Below are 12,781 nucleotides of genomic sequence, written 5' to 3' on the forward strand. Positions count from 1 at the left end.
CTGGGCCTAGGGCACCTTAGTTGGACACCACCACCTGCCCTTACCATTCCTGGGGGTCTGACTATTTCTGGCCAGTCCTGAGGGGAGACTTGAGGAGGACATTTACAAGAAGGTGCTTTAAAGTATGGGTTTCTGTGAAGCATGGGGCTTAGGCCAGGAGCCTTGCTTGCTGTGGGCAGTCCTGCCTGCAGTCTGCTCCCCTCCAATTCCTGGAATGCTGCGGATGATACCACCCAGGAAGGACAGAGGAGAAGACACTGAATAATCTCAGAGAAAGGGCCTCTAGATACTTGCATCTGAGAGTCCTGCAACATGGCTGGTTCCTCCTACGATTGCCCTAGAGCAAAGTCCTCCTCTCAATGAAGCCTGGAGCATGCTCTCTGAGTTTCCTATTCAGATATTTACTTCTCTCTTGAATATGAATAGTCAGGGAACAACAGACAGCCAAGGAAAACCTTTCACATGTATGACAGGCACCAAATCAAACTTAAAAAAACCACACGCGCACACAGAGGAAACAGACCTAAATCAGAGTACGTGGGAAGAAAAAGCTCTAAAATCCTCAGAGAAATGAGTTATCGCATTCATAAAACAAGTGCAAGATGCAATGAAGAGAAAAGAACAACCAAAGAATAAGAATGAGAGCTTGGAAATTACACATGTGATAGCTGAAATAAAAAACTCAGTAGAAGGTTTGGAAGATAAGGTCAATGAAATCAACCAGGAAGCAGAACAAAAAAGACAGCAGATGGAGCTGGACACAGTGGCTCACGCCTATAATCCCAGCACTTTAGGAGGCTGAGGCGGGCGGATCATCTGAGTTCGGGAGTTCGAGACCAGCCTGGCCAATGTGGTGAAACCCCGTCTCCCTAAAAATACAAAAATTAGACAGGTGTGGTGGCATGTGCCTATAATTCCAGCTACTCGGGAGGAATTGCTTGAACCTGGGAGGTGGAGGTTACAGTGAGCCAAAATTGTGCCACTGCACTCCAGCCTGGGCGACAGTGAGACGCCATCTCAAAAAAAGAAGAAGAAGAAAAAAAAAAAGACAACAGATGGAAAGCAAGAGAGGAAAACGATAAGGCAGTTAGAAGATCAACTCAAGAAAACCGTTATTTGACAAATAGGAGCTCTATAAGGAAAAACAAGAATTGAGAAGAGAAGAAATTATCAAAGAAATCCTAAGCAAAGATGAATTAGACTGGAAAGATAAGAAGCTACAGACTGAAAGTACCCCCAAGTGTCCAACACAATCAGTGCAAGAAAATCCACACCAAGGCACATCATATTAAAAAGTTCAGAACGTCGGTGTTAAAGAGACCTCAGGGGCTTCCAGAGAGAAAAATAAATGCCTTGTGCAGAAGAATGAGAATCAGAGTGGTAGTTCTGGATGATAGAAGACAAAGAAGTCTTTAAAATTCTGCAGGAAAATTATTTTTAATCAAATTCTGTGCTCAGCTAAATTGGCAGTTACATGTAAATGTGGCATATAGACATTTTCAGACAAGACTCAGAAAGTGTCTCTATGCATTCTTAGCTGAGAAGTGCTAAATGTTGCTGCAAAATGGCGGAGTGTTCAAGAAAGAAGCAGGGGCTCCAACTCAAGGAAGGTTGAGAGGTGTGTCGTTGGTGGGTGGATGGAGAGGAGGCTTAGGTGGTAACCAGTGCAGATGGGAGAAAAAAAGATGGCACCCGGGGTGGCGTGTCCCTTGGAAAAATAACTTTTGTATTGTCTGTTATAAGAAAAAGCACTTGGTTAAACACAGAGAATGACTTACTACATCTGGGAAAAATTTGGGAAAATTCAATATTCAGCTTCGAGATGTATTGACCCAGGAAAAACCAGAAAAAAGGACTGGAAAGAAAAGGCTTCCATACCTAGCGTATTTTACTGAATTTAAGTTACCATTAATAGCAAAACATATCATTATTTAAGAGGAAAAAATTGTTGCTTATTAAAAAGCAAGCTGTAAGTTGTAAAACACATCCAAATTTCAGAGATGTTACAAAGTTAAAAAAAATGTACTTTTTGGAATTGATGAAAATAGCATGCTATTTGGCTTTGCAGCAAACTATTTTGATGCTGATTATTGATTTAACCACAAATTATGAGGCAAATTTATTGTGAGGCTGAGGAGAGAAAAAGTATGGAGTATGGGTGTTCACCTGTGGGAAATGTAAGTGCTAAATATGCATGTGCCAAAAAAGAAAGGCAAGATTTAACATCTAGATTGATAAATTGATAAATCAAGGATTAGCAGCATTAATCAGACATATGGACATAGCCCAACAAAGGAACAGCTAACATAGTTGAAAATGGTGGCCTCCAGCATTGGTTTAAGGTTGGTTGGATTGGGTTCTGGTGAAGTTATTTAGAGACTGCTGATTTTCATTAGCAGCCTGTGGTCCATAATGCATATTTAGCACATACATATTACTTTCATGTAAACAAAGGTAGAAGAAAATACACACAGACACAACCTTTTTAGAGCTCAGGAGTGGGACAGAAATGGGAGATTTAGGGCCCTCAAATCTACTCTCTCTTTAAGATACTTTATCCAGACTTAAGGTTAAGACATAATCATACCCTGCTTCACGGGCTTTCAGGAAGAGACCAGGCGCCCCTCACTGTGTCCTTCCTCCCTCTTCCTCCAAAATGAAAGTACACCTAAGGATGGCACAGAGTCCTCTTTTTCTTTCTTTATTTTTTCTTTCTTTTTTTTTTTTGCAAGATGGAGTCTCGCACTGTCACCCAGGCTGGAGTGCAATGGTGCGATCTCAGCTCACTGCAACCTCCACCTCTCGGGTTCAAGCAATTCTCCTGCCTCAGCCTCCTGAGTGGCTCAGATTGCAGGTGCACGCCACCATGCCCGGCTAATTTTTGTATTTTTGTATTTTTTGTATTTTTGTATTTCTTAGTAGAGATGGGGTTTCACCATGTTGGCCAACTGGCCTCAAACTCCTGACCTCAGGTGATCCGCCCGCTTTGGCCTCCTGAAGTGCTGGGGTTACAGGCGTGAGCCACCGCACCCAGCCAGGATGGCACAGAGTCCTCTTACCTCTGCAGTAAGATGTGGAGTTAACACATTGTTCCACATTTCTTTCTTTCTTTCCTTTCTTTCCTTTCGTTCCTTCTTTCTTCCTTCCTTCCTTTCTTTCCTTTCTTCTTTCCTTCCTTTCCGTCCTTTCCGTCCTTTCCTTCCTTTTCTTCCTTCCCAGGCTGGAGTGCAGTGGCACGATTTCGGCTCACTGCAACCTCTGCCTCCTGGGTTCAAGCCATTCTTGTGCCTCCTGAGTTAACTGGATCTTATTTTTTCTGTTTGTTTGTTTGTTTGTTTTTTTGAGACCGAGTTTTGCTCTTGTTGCCCAGGCTGGAGTTCAATGGCACGATCTCGGCTCACCACAACCTCCTCCTCCCGGGTTCAAGCGATTCTCCTACCTCAGCCTCCCTAGTAGCTGGGATTACGAGCAAGCGCTACTACGCCTGGCTAATTTTGTATTTTTAGTAGAGATGGGGTTTCTCCATGTTGGTCAGGCTGGTCTTGAACTCCTGACCTCAGGTGATCCGCCCGCCTCGGCCTCCCAAAGTCCTGGGATTACAGGCGTGAGCCACTGTGCTTAGCCTTTTTTTTTTCTTTTTTAACTTTTATTTTAGATTCCAGAGGTTCATGTGCAGGTTTGTTACAATGGTATGTTGTGTGATGCTGAAGTATGGGTTATGATTGAACCCATGACCCAGGTAGTGAGCATAGTACCCAATAGGCACTTTTTCAGTCATTCCCCTTCTCCCTCTCTCCCACTTACAGTAATCCCCAGTGTCTGTCATTCCCATCTTTATGTCCATGAGTACCCAGTGTTTAGCTTCCACTTATAAGTGAGAACATGCAGTGTTTGGTTTTCTGTTTCTGTGTTCTTTCACTTACTATAACGGCCTCCAGATGCATCTATGTTACTGCAGAGGACGTGACTTCATTCTGTTTTATGGCTGTGTAGTATTCTGTGGCATTCCACCTGTTTCCACCCATTTTCTCCTCACCACCACCTTGTCAGTTAGGTGGCGTGATCACCACCACTTTATTACTAAAACACCAGGGTTCCATCCAGGTCTTGCTGCTTGCCGCACAAAAAGTCAATCACCTAGATGATGAGTATTGCCCAGGAGGAAGGCTTTAATCAGGTGCTGCAGCACAGGAAATGGGAGCTCAGCCTCAAATCCATCTCTATCTCCCTAACTGACTAAAACTAGGGGTTTATGTAGCAGGTAAGAAATGTAACAATGTGTACGAAAACAGGAACTAGGGAGGAGCTAGGAAGCAATCATCTCATTGAGGGATCAGGCGTCTCATAGTCTGGTTGTGGTGATCTGGTGAGTTTCAGTAATTTGATACTTTTTGGGAGGCCTGAGGGATCCTTTCCTGAGGAAGCAATTCAAATAAAACAAATAGAAGTTTCAAGCTTTAAGACCAGAAGGGACAATTTATGTGTTTATCCAAAACAACTGTCTATGGGACTACTGGGTAATTTCAATTTCATACATGTAGGGACTGAGGCTGGAGACGCCACTGCTGCACTCTCAGCCCCACCCACTGCAGAATCCCAGAGGTATTTCTTTCTTGTTTTTCTGAAATGTTGTGGTCATCTCGTGTTGTTCTGTCCCCATGACATTTCAGAGGAAAGAAGAAGAGGAGAGGAAGCGAGGAGAAGAGCAGATTCGCCTCCAGGAAGAGCAGAGGGCAAAGGAGCTCTACTGGACCCTGAAGCAGGCTCAGCTGCATTGCCAAGCCAGTGAGAAAGAGGAGCGAGAGTGGGAAGAACAGTGTGAGTAGAGCTTGTGCCTCAGGCAGGGAGACCAGTTGTGCCTCCCCACCCACCTCCTCCCACTGCTGATTTGCTCAGTCGTCATTTCTGTTCACTCAGCCACCCCATCAGCCTTTACTGGGGCCCGTCTGTGTGCTCAGTCCTGCTAAGAATTTAGAGGGTAAGTTAGGCTTCATCCTTGAAGAGCTTACCTGCCTGTTCGGGATATTTCTTTTTTTGTTGTTGCTGTTCTTTTTTGAGACAGAGTCTTGCCCTGTCACCCAGGCTGGAGTGCAATGGTGAGATCTTGGCTCACTGCAAGTTCCACCTCCCAGGTTCAAGTGATTCCCCTGCCTCAGCCTCCTGAGTAGCTGGGATTCCAGGTGCCCGCCACCATGCCCAGCTAATTTTTGTATTTTTAGCAGAGACGGGGTTTCACCAGTCTCTACTGGTGACCAGGCTGATCTCAAACTCCTGACCTCAGGTGATCCACCCACCTTGGCCTCCCAAAGTATTGGGATTACAAGCGTGAGCCACCGTGCCCGGCCAGGGATATTTCTTGTATTAAAAAAATAAAAGCCTAGCCTGGGCAATATGAGACCCTGTCACTACAAAAAAATAAAAAGTATTAGCTGGGCATGGTGGTGGCATGCACCTGTAGTTCTGGCTACTCGGGAGGCTGAGGTGGGAGGATTGCTTGAGCCCAGGAGGTTGAGGCTGCGGTGAGCCATGATTGTGCCACAGCACTGCAGCCTGGGTAACAGGGTGTGACCTTGTCTCATATTCTACCTTTACTGAGTTGCCAATAATTTCCTGGCTCTGTGCTAAGCCCTGGGGATCCAGGGATGAGGAATCACAGTCCTCATCCTGTAGAAACTCATCAAGAAGAGCAGCAGACAGATACATAGACTAAGGGCTTGGAGGGAGGACGTGGCACATACAACGTGGTTGTCCTAGTGGGTCTCCAGAAGGGGTGTCATGAAGTGAGGCTTGCTGGTGACACAGGAATAAGCAAAAAGACTGGGAAGGGGACTTAGGTGGAGGCTCCAGCATGGGCAAAGGCTTGGTGACAAAGGAACATGTCATGCCTAGGAAGTGTGGGGTGGTGAGAGTTTGGGGAGTGTCAGGTTGGTGAGAAGCTAGGTGGGAAAGGGGAGGTGGAGCTAAGTTTAGAGGGCGGTGCTTATGTGCCTGGGATTTGTTTTATTTGGGTGTGCAGGCCCAGAAATGAGGCTTGTAAAGGAAGATGTTTTTACTCACAGGTCCCTAGAGACAGGAGACACGGCAGGCCATGCAGGGCCACATGGGGAAGCGCCAGGGTGGGTCAGGAGGCAGAGGGAGTGGGGGAAAACATGGGCAAAAACATGGGCAAGAGTGTTTATTGTGATTTCCTGGGGAAGGGTAAGGAGAGGCAGGCTAGGCAGGCTTAGGATTGGCCAGTGTAAATAACTAAAGTGAGCTCTTGGGTGTAGGGGCTATCTCTAGTTTTGCATCATCTGGCTGTGGGGTGATTAAGGCAGGGAGACAATGGCTCAGAGTGTGAAAGCCCAACAAGGGAGGTAGTTGTGGGATGGGCTTCCGATTGAATGGTTTGCATATGAAGGTGCACTTGCAGGCAAGCCCTTTACTGTCCCTAGGAATTGGCTATTCCTGGGAGGGGCAATCTCTCCAGAATCAGAAAGGCCTCAGATGTCAAAAAATCAGAAAATACAGAAAATGAAAAGACATGATTAATACACGTGGACAGTGGGAAACTCCCAAAGGCGAGTGACATGATCTGGCAAGGTTTTGGGAAGAGAGCAAGGAGGCTGTTGTGATGGTACGCTTGAGTGATGATTGCAACTGGGGCCATACGGGGAGAGCAGAGATGTGAGGTGTCTTCTACTGGCCAGCCTTCTGCTCCTATCTTATGCCAGATTCATTAAATAGACTTGAAAATGGAGATACAACTTACATACCATAAAATTTAGCCTTTTAAAGTGTATAATTTAGTGGCTTTTAGTATACTCAAAAAGTTGTGCAATCATTGCCAGTATCTAATTCCAGAATATTTCTATCACTTCAAAAAGAAAGTCTGTATTGATTAGCAGTTACTCCTCCCCCTACCATATCCCTGGAAGTTACTCATCAATTTCTGTCTCTAGATTTGTCTGTGATGGACATTTTATATAAATAGCATCATGCATTATGTGGCTTTTGATGTCTGACTTAACTTAGCGCAATGTTTTCAAGGTCCATTCATGTTGTAGCAGATATCATTCCTTCCTTCCGTTTTATGGTTAATAATATTCTAATGTACGCATATACCACATTGTTGTTCATCCACTTAACAGTTGATGAACATTTGGGTTGTTTTCACTTTTTGGCTATTTTGAATAATGTTGCTATGAACATTTGTGTACAAGTTTTTGTGTGAACATATGTTTTCAGTTCTCTTGAGTATTACCTATATGCCTAGGAGTGGAATTTCTGGGTCATATGGCATCTTAATCTTCTATTTCTATAACTGAGTATCTGAGACTGAGTGACTTACAAAGAAAATAAATTTATTTCTTATGGTTCTGGAGGCTGGGAAGTCTGAGGTTGAGGGGCTGCATCTGGTAAGGGCCTTCTTGCTAGTGGCTACTCTTTAGAGTCCTGAGGCAGTGGAGGGCATCACATGGAGATAGAAGGTACACTAACAGCCAAACTGGCTTTCTTTTCCGAGTCGGAGTCTTGCTCTGTCGCCCAGACTGGAGTGCAGTGGCGTGATCTCAACTCATTGCAACCTCTCTCTCCCAGGCTCAAGCGATTCTCCTGCCTCAGCCTCCCTAGTAGCTGGGATTACAGGTGGGTGCCACCACACCTGGCTAATTTATGTAATTTTAGTAGAGACAGGGTTTCATCATGTTGGTCAGGCTGGTCTGGAACTCCTGACCTCAGGTGATCCACCTGCCTCGGCCTCCCTAAAGTGCTGGGATTACAGGTGTAAGCCACCATGCCCGGCCCAAACCGGCTTTTATACAGGCCTGCTCTCTTGATAGCTAACCAACTCCCATGATAACCCATTAACCCATTAATACATTAATCCATGAAAGGATTAATCCATTCTTGAAGGCAGAGTCCTCATGATCCAATCATCTCTTAAAGATCTCACCTCTTAACTGCCACACTGTTTTCCAAAGTGACTGCACCATTTTATATTCTTACCAGCAATGTATGAGGGATCTAATTCCTCGGCATCCTTGACAATCCTTGTAATCTTTTGTGTTTTTTATTATGAAAGCCTTTCTAGTGTATGTGAAGTGACATCTCATTGTGGTTTTGATTTGCATTTCCCTAATGACTAATGATGTTGAACATTTAAAAAATGTGCTTTATGGCTGTTTATATATCATCTTTGGAGAAATGTCTATTCCAATTCTTTACCCATTTTTGAATTTTTGTTGTTGAGTTGCAAGAGTTCATTGTATATTTTGGATATTAATTTCTTATCAGAGATATGGTTTACAAATATTTTCTCCTATTCTTTGGGTTGTCTTTTCACTTACTAGATAGTCCTTTGAAGCACAAAAATTTTAATTTTGATGAAGTTCAATTTATCCATTTTTTTGGTTGTTTATGATTTGTGTCTTATCTAAGAAACCATTGCCTAATCCAAGGAAGGTCACACTGGCTTACACCTCTCTTTGTTCTAAGAGATTTATAGTTCTAGCCCTTACGTTTAGGTCTTTGATCCATCTTGAGTTAATTTTTGTGTGAGGTAGGGTTCCTACTTAATTTTTTTTTCATATGGCCATCCAAGTTGTCCAAGCACCATCTGTTGAAAAGACTATTCTTTCTCCATTGGATGGTATTGGAACTCTTGTTGAAAATCAATTCACCAAAATTATGTCTGTTTCTGTACTCTCTGTCTCTCTCTCTCTCTCTTTTTTCTTTTTTTTTGAGACGGGGTCTCACTCTGTCACCCAGGCTGGAGTACAGTAGTGTGATCTCAGCTCACTGCAACCTCTGCCTCACGGCCTCAAATGTCTATCCTCCCACTTCAGCCTCCTGAGTAGCTGGACCACAGGCATGCACCACCATGCCTGAGTTGTTTGTTTTTTTTTTTCATATTTTTATTAGAGATAGGGCCTTGCCATGTTGCCCAGTGTGGTCTCGAACTCCTGAGCTCAAGCAATCTGCCTGCCTTGGCCTCCCTAAGTGCTGGCATTACAGGCATCAGCCACCATGCCTGGCCTGTTTCTGTACTCTCAATTCTGTTCCATTGATTTATATATCTGTTTCTTATGCCAGTATGACATAGTCTTGATTACTGTAGCTTTGTTGTACATTTTGAAATTGGGCAGTATTAGACCTCTGTATTTGTTCTTCTTTTTCACGATTATTTTGATTATTCTGAGTCCTTTGTATTTCCATTTCCATTTTAGAATCAGCTTGTCAATTGTTGCAATAAAGGTAGCTGGAATTTTGATAGTGATTACATTAAATCTGTAGACCAATGTGGAGAATATTGCCATCTTAACAATATGCAGTCTTCCAATTCATGATCACAGAATGTCTTTCCATTTATCCAAGTCTTTAAAAATTTATTTATTTATTTATTTTGAGACCGACTCTCGCTTTGTCGCGCAGGCTGGAGTCCAGTGCTGCAATCTCGGCTCACTGCAAGGTCCGCCTCCCGGGTTCACGCCATTCTCCTGCCTCAGCCTCCCGAGTAGCTGGGACTACAGGCACCCACCACCACGTCCAGTTAATTTTTTTGCATTTTTAATAGAGACTGGGTTTCACTGTGTTAGCCAGGATGGTCTCGATCTCCTGACCTCATGATCCGTCCGCCTCGGCCTCCCAAAGTGCTGGGATTACAGGCGTGAGCCACCACGCCCGGTGTAAAAATTGTTTTCAATAATATTTTATGGTTTTCGGTGTAGAAACCTTGCCTTTGTTTTGCTAAGTTTATTCCTAATTGCATATTCTTTCTGATGCTATTGTAAATAGAATAGTTTTCTTAGTTTCATTTTTGGGTTATTTATTGCTAGTGCACAGAAATGCAATTGACTTTTGTATATTGATCTTGTATCCTGTAACCTTACTAACCTTGTTTATTAGCTGGAATGTATATTTTTGTGTTCCTTATGATTTTCTACATACAGGATAATTTCATGTGCAGATAGAGATAGTTCTTCCTTTCCAGTCTGGATTCCTTTTATTTTGTTTTCTTACCTAATTGCTCTGGCTAGAACTTCCAATACTATGTTGAATGGAAGTGGCAAAAGGCATCCCTCTCTTGTTTCTGATCTTAGAAGTAAATTTTTAGTCTTTCAGTGTTTTGTTTTGTTTTGTTTTTTTGAGACAAGATCTCACTTTGTCACTCAGGCTGGAGTGCAGTGGCATTATCTTAGCTCAGTGCAGCCTCAACTGCCTGGGCTCAAGTGATCCTCCTACCTCAGTCTCCTGAGTAGCTGGAACTATAGATGCACACCACTACATCTGGTTAATTTTTATATTTTTTTTAGTGATGAGGTTTTGCCATGTTGCCCAGGCTGGTCTTAACCACCTGAGCTCAAGAAGTCTGTCCACCTTGTCCTCCCAAAGTTCTGGGATTGCAGATGTTAGCCACCATTTCATATGATGTTAGCTGTGGGTTTTCATACAGAACCTTGGGTTGAAGAAGTTCCATGCTTTCTTAGATTGTTGGGTGTTTTCATGATGAAAGGTGTTGGATTTTGTCAAATGCTTGTTCTGCATCTGTTGAAATGATCATGTTTTTTGTTCTTTATTTTATTAACATGGTGCATGCCATGGCTGAGTTTCATATACTGAGCTAGTCTCACATTCCTGGGATAAATCCCACTTCTTTATAGTGTATAATCCTGTTTATATGTTGCTAGATTCCATTTGCTACTATTTTGTTGAGGATTTTTGCATCTGTATTCATAAGGGATATTGGTCTGCAGTTTTATTTTCTTTGATGTTTTTGTCTGGTTGTGGTATCAGGGTAATACTAGCACAAGCTGGAAAGCACAAGTTGGAAAGCACAAGTTGGAAAGTGTTCGTTCCTCTTCTATTTCTCATGATGAACTTGTAAAGAGGAATTAATTTTCCTTGAAACATTTAGTATAACTCACTAGTGAAGACATCTTAGGCCTCGGGTTTCTTTGTGGGAAAGTTTTTTGATTACGGATTTAGTCTCTTCACTTGTTATGAACCTTTTTCTCTTGAATAAATGCTTCTTGAATTCCTGTAAGCCTTTGGTTAATTTCTAACAATCTGAGAAAGTTGGTTCTGAGGATTTTCCAGTGTTTTCATTGTTTTATGGCGGAGAGGATTTTCAGAGGTCCTTAATTCACCTTTTCCACTGATACCTTTTTAAGTTGACATATAATTAATTTGGTGCCAGTCCTAAAACACCCAGAACTTCTGGGACAAATTTGGGGCCATAACTGGGCAGTTGGGAAGGTGCATGGGTGGAAAGTATTTAATTTTGTGTTGAATCTTTTTTTTTATTCCAAGTGACCTAGCATGTAATCAAATGCTGGAAAAGGAATAAACCAAACAGAATCTAAAAAAAAATTAAAATTTAAAATTTAATTTTTATTTTGTACAATTTTTGCACCATGAGGCAGTTGCAAATTTTAAGACACCAGTGTTCCTTTTGCTTCTCAGCATTGATGTCCTCAATCAGATTTTCCTAGGTCTCTTGGGCCCTGGCAGACAGAAGGCTATGTGCCCAGGCCCAGAGCAGAGATTATCCTGTATGCAGATGTCTCAGAGTAGCAATGCCAGCACAGTGCAGTGCAAACTTCATCTCTCAACCAGGCCTTCTGTTTCTCTCTCCTAGGGACTTACTGTTGTATTTACAAAAGAGCTTGAAAACTGGGCTGTCTTTGCTCTCCAAACTCCCTTATGGCTGCTGTTTTCACACATGTTTATGCTGAAACCCATCAGGTAAAGAAGGTGTGAGCAGCTGGCTCAGGTGAGGAGAGTGAGGGGCCCATGGTCCCTGGCCCCCTGAATCCTCCCCGCATCCTGTGGCTTCAGGGTCCCCTCTGTGAAACCCTTTGGGCTGTGTGTAATATATTTTCAACACTATTGCCCTGGCCTAGTGGCTGCCTTTAGCTTGAGAATTTTTTTTCTGTTAAGGACAGTTCCCTTCCTACCTGAGTGACTGCTGCACTCAGAAGCTCTTTCAATCAATGAAAGCCTAAGAGATTGTGCTATCCACATAGAGCCAAATCTCAGGCCCACCCCAGCAGTGTAAGCGGGGGCCAGACTCCTCTGTCCTCTCCTCCTGGAGCACCAGAGTGGCGAGTCCACCCAGTTCTTCAATTTCTGCTTAATAGCGTGTTCAGGGAGTAGTACTGTCGTTGGTTTGTGGGAGGTGGAAAATGATTGGTTCCCTCTATTTGGAACAAGAATGGAATCACACTATGGAAAGCATGTGTATGCAGTTGAAATTACAGTGGGATTTTGCTTTTAAGTCTCAATTCCTTGTTACTTGGGTATTGGCGTGCCCTTGGGCTGGGGAGCAGAAATGTGGGTGGGGTCTGTTTGTATTCAGGACCATGCCTCCTTTTCTCTGTTGACCACTTCCAGCCTTGGGACCTGTTTCACTGTTACTTCTTCCTTTCAGAGTTAAAATTATACAAGTGCAACATTGTGGTCAAAGCTCATTTTTTATCTGGGGCAGGCTCCTAGGCGATGCCTCAGGGGCATATGCTCAGGAGAGAATGTTCCCCTTGCTCATTGATAACGGCTGGGCAGCTGCTGTTGAACTGTTTCATGCCCATTCACACGTAGGTTGGAGTTGTTTTAAGAATTGCCAAATATTGCTAAAAACTGTGCCCTCACTAAACTCATCTGAATGCCCCAAACCCTGAGAGTTCACAAAGCCTTAGGACATTCATTCTCATGAGCCGGGAACAGCCTCACAGCAGAGCATTGGCATTCCTAGTGTATTGATAAGGAAACTCAGGCTCAGACTCAGTAGGGAGGTCGGGGCATC

At 43.4% G+C, this 12,781-nt stretch overlaps 1 protein-coding gene across 1 annotated transcript in view; it reads left to right on the forward strand.

Moving 5' to 3' along the window:
• SH2D4B (SH2 domain containing 4B) overlaps window positions 1-12,781 on the forward strand; it is a 110,770-nt gene that overhangs the window by 47,308 nt on the left and 50,681 nt on the right. Inside the window, exon 4 of the mRNA XM_021943334.2 lies at window positions 4,671-4,818. Within this exon, the coding sequence (XP_021799026.2) occupies window positions 4,671-4,818 (148 nt within the window). The remainder of the gene's footprint in view (window positions 1-4,670; window positions 4,819-12,781) is intronic.

This window comes from Papio anubis, chromosome 11, assembly GCF_008728515.1.
Source record: "Papio anubis isolate 15944 chromosome 11, Panubis1.0, whole genome shotgun sequence".
Lineage (NCBI taxonomy): Eukaryota > Metazoa > Chordata > Mammalia > Primates > Cercopithecidae > Papio > Papio anubis.